The sequence below is a fragment of the Glossina fuscipes genome, unplaced genomic scaffold (assembly GCF_014805625.2).
Source record: "Glossina fuscipes isolate IAEA_lab_2018 unplaced genomic scaffold, Yale_Gfus_2 303, whole genome shotgun sequence".
Classification (NCBI taxonomy): Eukaryota; Metazoa; Arthropoda; class Insecta; order Diptera; family Glossinidae; genus Glossina; species Glossina fuscipes.
This window is the reverse complement of record NW_023998646.1, coordinates 95,349-108,292: the sequence shown is the minus strand read 5'-3', so window position 1 is coordinate 108,292 and position 12,944 is coordinate 95,349. Positions and strand designations below refer to the sequence as shown.

Sequence of the window (12,944 nt, the reverse complement as noted above, 5' to 3'; positions counted from 1 at the left end):
TCTCCTTCTCAAGTAAAATCAAAAATATATGTATTTATATTTTGATCTGTTAATAATATAGTAATAGCTCCAGGCAAGGATAATAGTAATAAGAAAGCAGTAATTACAACTGCTCAATCAAATAAGAAATAATCAAAAAATTCCAGTAGCTCGTATATTTTACAGTGTTATTTGTTCGAGGAAAGCCTATATCAGAGGCTCCTAATAATAAGGGGACATTGCTATAAAGAAGATTTTATTATTATTATTATTATTATAAATTTAGCCAGAGAATAAATTCTAAGACTAAAGTCTTAAAGCACTAGCATCTAAGACTTTCGGCTTTTATTAAAAACTCTACCGCACTTGAGATTTGAACCCACGACGATGAGTTGCTAGTCGAGACTCTTGCCTACTCGGCCACTCAGGCAGATTAAAGAAAATTTTAATAAAAGCCTATGCTGTTAAAATTACGTTATAAATTTGATCATTTCCAACCAATAGTCCTGGATAACCTCATTCTGCTCATCTAAAGTCCTTAATGAAGTTTTAATTATTCCAGATCAGTTAAATTAGTTAAATTTCTGAAGTTTAGGTAATAAATTGTAAATTTATTTAGAAGAATTAGCCTTTTTAATCGAACTTTCTAGTCAATAATGACATTAAACTGCAATTCTAAAGGTGTAATAATTACTAAAGCTTACAAGATTATTCTTGCATTTACATTTTTGAAGGCTATTAGTTTGTTTAACTTAAAAGTAAAAAGAGCATATCCTATGTTGCTTCCTTAAGTAAGTTTTGCAGTATTCTTACTGCCCAGTATATATAATTAAATAAGATATACCTTCAACAACAGCATTCCACAAAAACTTACTTAGTAACTGCAACTTTTCTTCCAAAGTATCTTTGAAAATCCAATTGTTCTATGACATCATCCCTAATTAAAGGCGCAGAAGCAGAATACTTCGCCGCTCGATCAGCCTGCTCATTTCCCAACACACTGATATGACTAGGTACCCATAACATTTTAGTTTTTTCGCCGGGTGTTGTAATGATATACCTTAATTTGTTGATGGTGCTCCATCTCGAAGTCGAAGGATTCCGTATAGCTTTGAATATAGACAAACTGTAAATAATGATGACTTTTTAAGAATTTAATTCGTTTAATTTAATTTCGTTTAATTTTTCGATTCGCTGTATACTGCTGTATTCGGACACCAATAAACTATTAGAACCGTCTTAGAAAGCGGTTTTAAAATTTTATTTCGTTGATTATTACTTTTCGACGGAATCAGAGGCCCTTAACTAAATAGGTTTCTTTGCAGAGAGAGAAATACTTATACTAAAATATATAAATGTAGATAGATCTTAGATAGATATAAATGGATCAAGTGCGAAATGCAGTTTAATGTATTGATTATGCGTGCTTATGTTTATAATAGAGATTTATAAAATTATATTTTTATTATATTTATATTTATATTATATATGGATGTACATGTATATATATTTATGTAAACCAATATCAACTGGCGGCACACACACTTTTGACAGTTTCTAATAATTTTAATATAATGTTGAGAAGATGGAAGATTTTATTGCATGAACAAATGTTCGCTATATAGCTATATTCCTTCGTTCTATTTATATTGGGAATCTGTTAAAATGCTGGGAAACCGGCACATGTCATATATCGGCATCAAAATATGAATTTTGAGAAATTTAGAAAAAAAAGCTGAAACTACAATCAATTGTAACACTAATAAGGCCATTACTAGCGGATGGGATTCTTTGGTGGCTTATATACAAAACTTTTATATTCATCCGAATCATATCATAATAAAAGAGACACAAAAAAAAAAAGCAATGGAAATTACACAACATGGATACGAGGAAAATGGAAATAAAATGCTTAGATCATCATGATTCAAAAGTGTTTTTCTTATTGCATCGAAAAACCCCGGATGTTGTACCAAACCGAAAAATAATCCCAGGAAGTTGTGTTAAAGTGAAATGAAACTGAAAAATAATTCCATGAAGTTGTACCAAACCGAACAATAACCCCGGACGTTGTGTCAAACTGAAATAAAGCTGAAAAATAGTCCCAGGAAGTTGTGTTCAACTGAAATGAAACTGAAAAATACTTTTGATGTGGTATGTAACGAAGTCGAAGAATCTTTTAAATTATAGAAACGTGACATTTTGGATGTAATAAAAATTATTGAAAGAGTCCAAGAGCGTTGTTCACCGATTTACATAATGGATTTAGTTGTGGGTTGAAAGAATTCGTTCGAATTCATTTAATGTTCTTTATTTTATTATCTTAGAGGAGCAGGATTGTCTAGCGGTATTATCGCGTACCCTCGAAATTCTTCATCGAGGCTAAGTTTGGTTTGCAATATAGTAAAGAGGTCATATGCTTATTTGAGAACTTTGTTTCGGACTATATTTAAAATAACGTTTCCCCACACAACAATCTATGCAAAGCAATTGCCATTTCTTACATTTACCGACAATAATCGTCAAAGCATACGAATGAATTCATTTAATTTATCTCCTTAAAAGTAAGAAAAGGAGCTATGCCCTTGGCAATAATCGTGTACGCCAAACACAAATCATCGAAAAGCTATACATGTCAAATAACTGGCTTAGACCACACATTACTCAATTAAAGTTAATTGTCTGAAGAATTTTTCAAGAATAAGAATTATGAAATTGTGTATGTTGAAAATAACCATTTGTCGTTCAAATCCTTTTCTGTTAGGAGTAATGATAGATTATTATCCGCCTCATCTGTTGGCATTTCGAAAAGGTCCTCATCATTAAATTCGTTCAAATCATCATTGGGCTCAAGTTTATTAGAAAAAGGAATCGATTGAATCATAACGTTTTCTATGGAATGTCCTACATTATCGTTTTCTAAAAAAACAAGAGAAGAAGACGCGAATATGTAATAAAAAAAGCGAGGAAGCGAGGTTCTGTGAAGTTTTATGATTTTAATTGCAAAAAAAAATGTCAACGTTTATTCTTCAATTTTTTATCTTTTTTTCTGGGCTTTTCAATTATTTTTATTTATCTGTATTTAATTTTTTTGCAACTTGCTCACTCACTCACACAAATTTCTTCTTATCAAATTTCTTTATGTTTTCACAAAAAGCCGTTCGCAAGCTTAAAAAAATGAAAACATGTGTTGAGACTAGAGAGAGAACAGAATTGCCTTCAACATGTGGCAGCGGCGTCAAGCGTTAAATTAATCAATCATAAACACGAATACAATGACTCTTTAGTGATAAAGAAAACAAAAACATTAACAATAAATTTATATAAACACTTCCGCTCATAATGCAAGTCGAAGAAGTCTTTCAAAATCTGCCACTGATGGCAGCATGAAACAAAAGTTAAAAAAAAAAAAAAGAGCCAAGAGACGCAATGTGTTTCTTAAAAAGAAAGACAAATCAAATAAATAATTAAATAAATACTTTTTCCAAGGCACGTACACATATTGAACCCAGAGAATTATTGCAATTTTGTAATTCCACAAATATATTAACACTGCAGTGAAGACCCTCCGCGCAGAGGACAAAGTTCACATTTGCCAACCGGCCGCTGACTGCAATGGTTCTGCGATGATTAAAATTAGTTCTTTTCATGCTTTGCATACGAAATCCGCTTAACGATCGAGCGCCCAATCGATCGTTCGATGTTCAATTTAATTTTTGGCACATTATTTATAACGTTACGTTTAACAAATCTATTAAAAGATGTTGCAGGTAATCGGAAATGACTTTGCCGTAGTGGCGTTATGCTAATGATAAATATCAAAGTAATAAAACGAGGAGAGAAATTAAAATAAAAAGAAAAAAACAAAACTCAACATAAAAAAAAGAGAAGAAAAAAAACACGCCGCGAACTACTGTAAGACATTAAGGAAGTTGTTGCAAACGATTAACAGACCGATTAACGACTGACTATGTGACTGACTGAATGCGTGCCCCTTTGGGTAGGAAACGAAAAAACGAACGAATCAACGAACCAACGAATACATAGTAAATACAATGAAATAAAATAAATGCGCGATTGAATGATTGACTGACTGACTGCTGCACTGAACAAGTTACTGAATGAGTAAATGATTGGATGGTGGGGCAAATCGCTTGCCGAGCTAATAATGAGTGACATGTCTAGTCTCTAGAATTACAATTCAACTAATGTTCTACTCAATTCTAATCTACACCTCATATGAACACATATATACATATATATATACAATTATGTTCAAAATAATAGCGGAATAAGAATAATAAGAAGACTGACTGCTTATGTCATTCTTCCTTCGTTTATCATGCAAGTTATTCTCTCTTCCACATGATTCGTTTTCCACCTATCACGCTTATTATATTAATAATCGCGACGCCACATTGCGTAAATATTACATAAGAATAGGAGGGGTAAAGACATCAAAGGTACACATAATCTTCACCAGCGTAAGATGTCAAGATGTTTAGTGAAACTTGGCCCATTTAATTTTAGTTGGAGATCACCAATCACGTTTCAGAAGCAGAAAATATACCACGCAGTGCTGTGCCATTCGGCAGACACTTTTGCAGGAAGCTTCTATTATCTTGTTGAAAAGACAATAAAGCAAGCAAGTCCACAACAGAGTTAGTTATCGAACGGACTCCCCGCCAAGCTACTTATGAGTAGGTACTTTTCTAAAGTTACATGTACTGTTTTCGGTACACGCTAAAAAAATACTTTCATAAAATACTTTTTTATGTTTATGAGAGAAAATATATATTTTTCGTCGGCGTATGTACCATTATCGGTACATGTATCATACACTGTAAAGAATTGGATAAGGCAGTAATAATGTGATAATTATTTAGAGCCCAATCAGCAGTCAATAATGGAATTTTTGGACATTCAACAGATATGACAGACTGCTGTGAACGCACATTGTACATATGTATGACACCCTTTTTTTCGGCTACCATCACCTTATTTGGGTCGTCGGGATGCCACTTTACCGACATACCAGCCGATGACAAACAAAATGTAATGATGTTATCATAGTTTGATTCAAAACACCAGATTTTGCACGAATTGTCATCACTTACTAATTCCAAAAATTCGCATTTATTACTCCAGCTAATCTCGTTAACATAGTTGGTATGACCTTTTAATGTTTGTACTGTGTCTGAATTTTGAAGATCTGTACGAAATATTCGAAGCAAGAAATCTGAGCCTGCTGCACAGAATGTTACATTTTTTGGTATAATCATAAGTGAAGTATCGGGGGTAAAACACAAAGCATGGCAACGGGTTTCATGGTAAATATCTTTTACTTTCTCCCAAAAAAATGATTCACTTTCCGTTTCTTCCTGTTTAAAGGAAAAGAGATAAACAATTTGCCTCTGAAAAACAATCCTATGTCATAGTTACCGGGAAGCGCACAAAGCTTAATATAAAATTTTCATGTGCTGCAATGCACAGAAAGAAAAAATGTATATGTATCAAATGTATCAAAAATTTTTGGATTTCACATAAAGCATTAGTTTTCACAAACAGGTAATTCTGCTAACCGGTCATGTCCCACAAATACCGTCTACAAACCGCTGATAACAAAAATTACGTAAATTATGATAATTATGCTAAAAATGAAGTAGTATTGGAAGTTTAAAGGAGAGTTGGAAGCAATTTTAGAATACACTCGACTAGCTGGCGTGGCTATATATGAGTCCAAAACCTGGTTCTGTAAAATTTTAAATGCTAAATAAATATTCAGATTAATATATAATATAATTCTTCCATTAAAGATAATTTGAATATCTAGAAAAAGAGTTTTTTTTCATTTTTTCAGTTGGTAACTTTTTTATGCACAGCCGGTTGCCAAACTTTACTAATCGTATTGGTATAGGTTTTTTTGGTACAGTTTTTTTGGTATAAGTTATGTGGAAAGAGGTTTCTTTCATTTTTTTGAAATAGGGTAAAGAATTATCATTTTTTTGAAAACAGGGTAAAGAATTATCATTTTTTTTGAAAATAGGGTAAAGAATTATCATTTTTTAGAAAATAGGGTAAAGAATTATCATTTTTTTGAAAATAGTGTAAAGAATTATCATTTATTAGAATTTATTTCTGTGATAAATTAATTATGATAATGATAAATATATAAATTCCTGAAATATATCAATAGCATTTTAAACCTTTGCCATGAAGAAAAAGCAAAATAAAATTATTCATTGTTCATAGTTTTCTGGTTAAAGTGTAGAGTTTCCCGTCAAAATGCATGGAATTGCATGCTTCTCTGTTAACAATGCATGGTTTTCTACTAAAGTGCATTTACATTTAAATGGGGAAAAATGATTTACTGTAAAGACTTTCTTGTGTGCAAACATGGTTAAGATATAGTTTTTTTATTCATCACATACTTATACATCTCATACTTTATTCATGATATATCAATCATCTTTCCACTTGCGCTGAAAGTTCTATAACTGTGCAAATATCAAATACGGTGATCAATATTTATGCTTATTTTAAAGCTGTTCTGACTCACCAATGAACTCGAATTTTCATTTCCTTAGTGATTAATTTTTGTTTGACCAAAATTCTAATAACTGATACATCAAAAAATTTTATAACGTGACAATTACGCTGGGCTTCACATTCGAATTGTCGTCAACGAGCCGGAAAAGCGTGTAATGAACGCTCGTTTTTATCGGTTACTACCCTGTGAGAAATAAAACAGCGAATAAGATTTTTACCAAATTTATTTGCTAAGAATTATGTAAAAGTAATTCAATTTCGGGTAAAGTTAGACAATCCAATCAAGTTTTTATATTTGACCTGTTTTTTGCCAATTTGCTCCATCATTGCCTTTGAAAATTGGACGAATCTTTTCAGCATCACGAAGTTCGGCGGTTTTAGCAAAGTTTTTGTAAGCAAACTTCTCTAATCCTTTCGCTGCGCGGTCTGCAATTGCTTGCGCGAAATATGCTATAAAACTGGATCTACCACTTCTGTTAAATTATTATCAACATTATGAGCATCTAAATAAAGTATTCCCTTTTTCTCCATATCATCCAAAACAGACCTATTGCAAAGTAAAGTTATATAAAACGCCACTAAAGTTTATAAGGTATTTACTTGCCTCTAATTTCGCAATCAGACGAGGTACAACAAGGTTTCCCTTTCCAGCCAACAACGAGGCGTTACTCCGTTTTTATGGGATAATTACCTGTCGTTAATACAATACCAAAACTCAAAAGTGCACATATCACCAATGGAATATTAACCAATGATCTAAAAATAATAGCGCGTCACTTATGCAGTCTTTGATAAAAAGAAGCAATATTTTCCTTACCCCTGTTCTACGTAACACACCAGCAAATTCTAGTTTGCGCTTTGAATAGGGTTCTGGCCTTTACTTGTTGCAGCATTAAATCAATCGTAGTTGTTTGGCCACTCGCATATTTTTTATAAAATTTATAAGATGGAAAGTTATATCCAGTAGAAAAAGACTGTATACGGAGAAAGATTACTGTTTAATTGTAAGAAGATAATGTGTAAGTAAGGTAGTTTTTATTGCATTTTTTAAATTGACTAAGCCAACAATTATATTATTTCTTGAAACAATAGATCTACGCCTTTTTGGATTCGTGTTGACTCCGCCGCTGCAATGATGACCCAAGTATATCTTTGATGTATTACAAATTATAATAATATGCTGGCTACTTATGTCCCGGCGTACAAATTTAAAAATTTGTAAAATGAAAATCTAACGGTGATTACGCTTAAAACCAGAATTTAATCTAGAGGATGTCATCTAGTGCTTTTGCGCCATCTTCTTTTGGGTTAAAAGAGTTCTCTACATTCTAGTGAAATAGGAAGAATTGTTTAACCTTACTTTTAGGTTAACTGAATATATGAAAAAATAATCGGGAAACATAAGCGGTAAATGTACAGTAAAACGTAACAAATTTATTAGTATCATTGCCGTTATTTAATAAAGGCAAATAATATATTGTAGTGAATGCACGATGTACAGTGCAGGCACAAGTAAATGAAAACCACATAAAAAGAAAAGAAGAAATCAAAAAGAAAATGAGATGAAATACACATTGGAAACAATGGAATCTGAAAACCGATGTTTACGGTTCGCATTCTAAACAATTTTCTTGTCTACTGGAATAATGTTTTGTCTTTTTGTTTGCTTTTTTATTAGTAATCCAAAACAGTAGAATAATATTTTATGTTTGGACAATGGACGTTTATTTTTTGTCTATTGAAAAAATCCAGTATAAATGAGACTCATTGTATGTATACCATGGCTCGAAGGGTACGATAGATATATGTATATATGTCGTTTATTTTCCTATGGCGATTTGGCTTTGGCCCGAAGTGTAAGAAATATTGTTGGACATTTTTTCGCAACTTTTGGATTTAATTCTTTAAGATAAAAGCAGTAATAAAATAATAATCGAAGTGGTTAAACAAGGGAATAAGGTAGAGATCAAATCTAATGTAGCGGAAGACAACCTACAAATTTCGGCTAAGCGCGTAAAGGAAATATTGTTTTTAAAACCGCTGATGGCAATGGCTTCGAAATTCAATTGATCTAGAAAACCACAATCAACAACTCAATTAATAGATGCAGAACAATTTTTTGCGTTCTATCGAATCTGATAATGAAACTAAGGTTTAACATTATTATTATAACAGCATGCAAAAGCAAATAGGCTAAAAGTTCTAGAATCAAAGAAAAACTCACACCGATGCTTGAAAAGCAGTAAAAGATTTCTCTGTGGTGCGCTTCTACCCTTATTTTAAATGCGCCCATGTAATTGTATTTTCTTTTAATTAAAAAATGATAACCCTTAATATTAAAATTATAAAAAAAAATGTCCAGTTTTTCATCAAAGTTTATACTGGTCAGGAAGTTAATTTAATTGCAAATTAAATGTATTTTTAAACATTTAAGCATTTATACACTTTGTACTGACCATTATCCACACGACATTATCCACACCATTTCATCCAATCTTCTCACCTAAATCTCCTAGAGTAACTTTCGTTAATTAAACTTCTATATGCATTTCACCTGTAGCGTTTACGATTAATTTTTCCATATTCGAAATCACAAGGCCGTCGTCAACTAATTTTCTCCACTTTGTGGCTTCACGGTTTTTCGTACCACCAAGGTAGGCACATTGTCAATTGCTTTAAATGGCTGGCATCCACAGTAGGCCTACATCATTGATAAAATTAGCTTAACGCTATAATAATATTTGAAATAATATACATATATAATAGCAATTAACTATGATAATACAATAACATAATAATAATATATTTATTATGGAAAAAATACAGTAATATGATATATACATAGATACATTGATATGTAATATAAATTTAAATAGGTGTAATTTAACATAAATATATAATATAAATATGTACGATATGTACACATAATATAGATAAATTTACAAATATATTGGCGGTGCGCAGATTGGCAGCATCTGTTGTGATGATCTGTGTCATGGAACACTATAATGATCACCGAATTTTCCTGTAAATAGTGGACGTAAACTTACCATTGACAGCAAGCAAATCTGCAGCAAATGTGTAATGTCCGCGAACAAAGTTCAGGGAGCGTGTCTGTCAGCCTGCTTTTGCCACGAATGTTAAAATAACGGCATGCCGTTATGCGACATCGCATGAATTTCTGTTTTGTTTTGCAAAGTAGCGGCTAGCCGTTAGGTATGTAAAAGAGAAGGGAGAGGGAAAAATGGTGCGAAGAATTTTGTTTTTTTTTCTTTTTTGGAGTTGGTTTTTGATTTTTTGTCAGAATAGAGTCAGAATAATCGACAAAGTAAACTAAAATAAATGGAAAAAGAAATTAAATAAATAGAAAAAAAAGAACTCAGCCAGAAATCATGAATAATAGAAGTGGTGTGAAAATGTCCGATCGCGAGAATTGGTGGGAAATAATGTACGTAAATTCATCCAGTATTGAGGAAAAAGACTATTTACTTTTGTTTACGAATTAAGTGAAGTATATTTTGGTTTTTGTAAAAAACGGAATGGCTGAACAATAAATTAACTTAAATTTTTGGTCGATGTATAAGGAAAGAATACCGTCAACAAAATCGCGAACGCAAAAAAATATAAAAGAAAAAAAAAGGAAAATTAAGTAAATAAAAGCCGTTGTGGAACGGATCGATTTGAGGAAAGAATATGTTTAGTTTTTGAATAAAAACACATGAATAAAAGAAAACTTTTGTTACATTAATTAAAATGAGAAGAGAGTTCGAAGGTTTCAAGTATAAAGAAATATAAATCCATTATCCGGGAAATAATTTACGTAAACACATGTAAGATTGCGAAAAATTTATTAGCATAAAAGGAGTACTTTTTCACATGTTGAATTGATAAAAATACATTTAATTAAGACCATGCTGTCCATGGAGTGTTCCTTAAAGTAAATTTGGAAAATAATACTGTAAGATTAGAAAGAAAAGAAAAAATAAATTTCATTACATTAGCTCAACTTGTAATTAAAGCCGAATAAGTAGTTGAATGAATGTATTGCGAACAAAATGATATTATGTATATATCCTTTTTAAATTTTTAAATAAAAATACTTTCAAAAAAAAAAAAGCAAAAGTGTTTGAGTTAATTTCTGGTACCAGACGTCCAACAAATGCCCTTAGGAGCCGCGTGTAAAGAAGAAGCCGCGTGAAGAGAAATGTGCGTAAAAATATTTTACAACAAAGCAAAGACAAAAAAGAAAGGAAGTAAAATCAAAGAAAGCTACCGATATATGAACTTCGGAATTCGCTTAGTTAATTTGGGTACCATATGAAGAAAGAGACGAGGAAAATCAAAAACTGTAAAACCAAATTCGGTAATGGCTACCGCGACAACGGTATTACCACCTAGTTTAGCAAGTTTTGTGTGGAAATTCAAATATTAAGAACAACGCTTCTCCTCTCTCTTTTTTTACTTCTATTTCTCTAATTGTAATAATTCTATCTGAAGTAATTCTTTATCTATATAATTTTGGGTTTTGCCGCATTGCTTTTATTTCCTTTGCCAAAAAATCATATACCGAACAAAGATATGGTTTGCTCTTCGTTTTCTTGTTCCGTTTCAAAACTTCTTTCGCTCGTCGTAGCTTAGCTGTTTCTACGGGTATCCCACACCTTTCTTTTTTGTTCCCCTTTTTGGCATTATGCCCCAGATAACAATGTTTTCTGAGGCAACCAGTGAACGCGGTGTGGAATATGTCCGCCCCACTCGGGTGTATATTCATTGTATAGCAAATATATAAATATAATAAGAGATATAAATAATAATAATATAATAAAATATAAAATAAATATATAAATATAACAGATATAAATAATAATAATAATAATATATAATATAAATATATAAATATAATTACAACGAGGAACCTGAAAAGAAACATGAAAATCAACGTAAAGCAATGATCAACTTAGTGTAAAATCTAAGATAGGACAGGCAGGTAGGACAATTTCAAAGACCGCTAACAAGAAAATTCTTAACAACTGACTTGAAGTAAAATTTAATACGAAGGCTTTCTTTTTCGAGCTAAATACATAAATTTATAATAGCGAAAACGTGGTAAAATACCGCGAACTAAAGTAAATAAAAGAGATATAAAAGTCCGATTAGCTCCAAAATTTCTTCTATAACAAACGACATCCACTCACCATCACATAAATGTGCAAATGTGCAGTTAAATTTTCAACACGAAACAATCGAATTCATTTGAATTTGCCTTACAACGTCTCGACAAAAATCTACAAGATGAATTACACTTAGAACTACATAACAATTCATAGAAATTAGAAAATATGTAATGTGAAGATAAGTTATAATATTGTAGATATAAATAAAATAGAGTTTAATTTTTTTAATTAAATTTGAATTGATTTATTGTTACCATTTTACATTTTTTAAGTGAGTTAAAATTTCACTTATATACTAAGTGATACTTATATATCATATAGTATTTTTATAATAAATGGCGCTTCTATTATCAGAATCGTGTCTAAATTTTAGAGTATTTTTTTTTTACTTATTGTAGCTCTTAATATATAATAAAACGTTTCTAGAGCTCTCATCAATCTCTTGAATTTTTTCTGCCTTAAAAGGAATACTCTAGAACCGTCATCAACTGCTAAAGAGTCTCTTCAAAGTCAACGACTTATAGATAAAATTCTCATCATTAATTCTAGTTGTTTTAAACCAGATAAAACAATAATTCATTTTAATTCAAATTCTCGCGGGAGATGGTAAATAAAGGCATTCACTAGCTTGTGCAAAAGATACAAGTCTGATAATTGAAACGATTGGCAAACTAGTCTCAGTTAAGTCGAGAAACAACAACTTCGCCACTCGAGGACTTACGGCTAAAGAGTAACGCCATTCAGAAATATGGTGAGATAGACTTGCATGGTTAAAATCACCCCCTTCGTAATGGTCTAAGTACACATATATTATTCTGACTCAAGAAGAATGTAAACCCGTACAATCATATCTTGCTATTCAATATGAAGGTATGCTCGAACGTTTCTCTAAAGAACACGTTATGTTCCACGAGTGACGATCCTAATGATCAGCTTTCACTAACCCCAGGTAACTTCTTCAATGGGAATGCAATTTTAACTCTCGCTGAGCGGGACGTTTTGACATGCGATTATGTTATTCCAATAGATAACATAAATTAAACGCCTTGCATCATGTTTTTGCCTGAATGTAGAAGAAGAAGTATGTAATGGAAGTCCATAAAAGATATAAATAGAAGAATCCCCACGGAAACCTTAAAGTGGGAGATATGGTCCTAATTCGGAATGGTAATCTACCATCTAACAGCACCCAAAGATTGAGAAATAAGTTGTTCTATGAATATATTCTATAAGTGAAATCCG

At 31.6% G+C, this 12,944-nt stretch overlaps 1 protein-coding gene across 1 annotated transcript; it reads right to left on the bottom strand.

Annotated features, from left to right (window-relative positions):
* Positions 1–3,377: 3,377 nt before the first annotated feature.
* LOC119642963 (nucleoporin Nup37-like) lies at positions 3,378–5,951 on the bottom strand. The gene is made up of 4 exons (XM_038042298.1): positions 5,880–5,951; positions 5,422–5,556; positions 4,013–5,360; positions 3,378–3,784 (listed from the first exon to the last, which is right to left on the bottom strand). The coding sequence occupies exons 1-3, from the start codon at positions 5,949–5,951 to the stop codon at positions 4,758–4,760; spliced, it is 810 nt and encodes a 269-aa protein (XP_037898226.1). The 3' UTR covers positions 3,378–3,784; positions 4,013–4,757.
* Positions 5,952–12,944: the final 6,993 nt, after the last annotated feature.

Coding starts and splice junctions, on each gene's coding strand:
- LOC119642963 (XM_038042298.1), bottom strand. CDS start 5,951: ATGAAAGAAACCTCTTTCCACATAACTTATACCAAAAAAACTGTACCA. Junction 5,557..5,879: donor AACCTATACCAATACGATTA/GTAAAGTTTGGC, acceptor ATGACCGGTTAG/CAGAATTACCTGTTTGTGAA. Junction 5,361..5,421: donor TAAGCTTTGTGCGCTTCCCG/GTAACTATGACA, acceptor TCCTTTAAACAG/GAAGAAACGGAAAGTGAATC.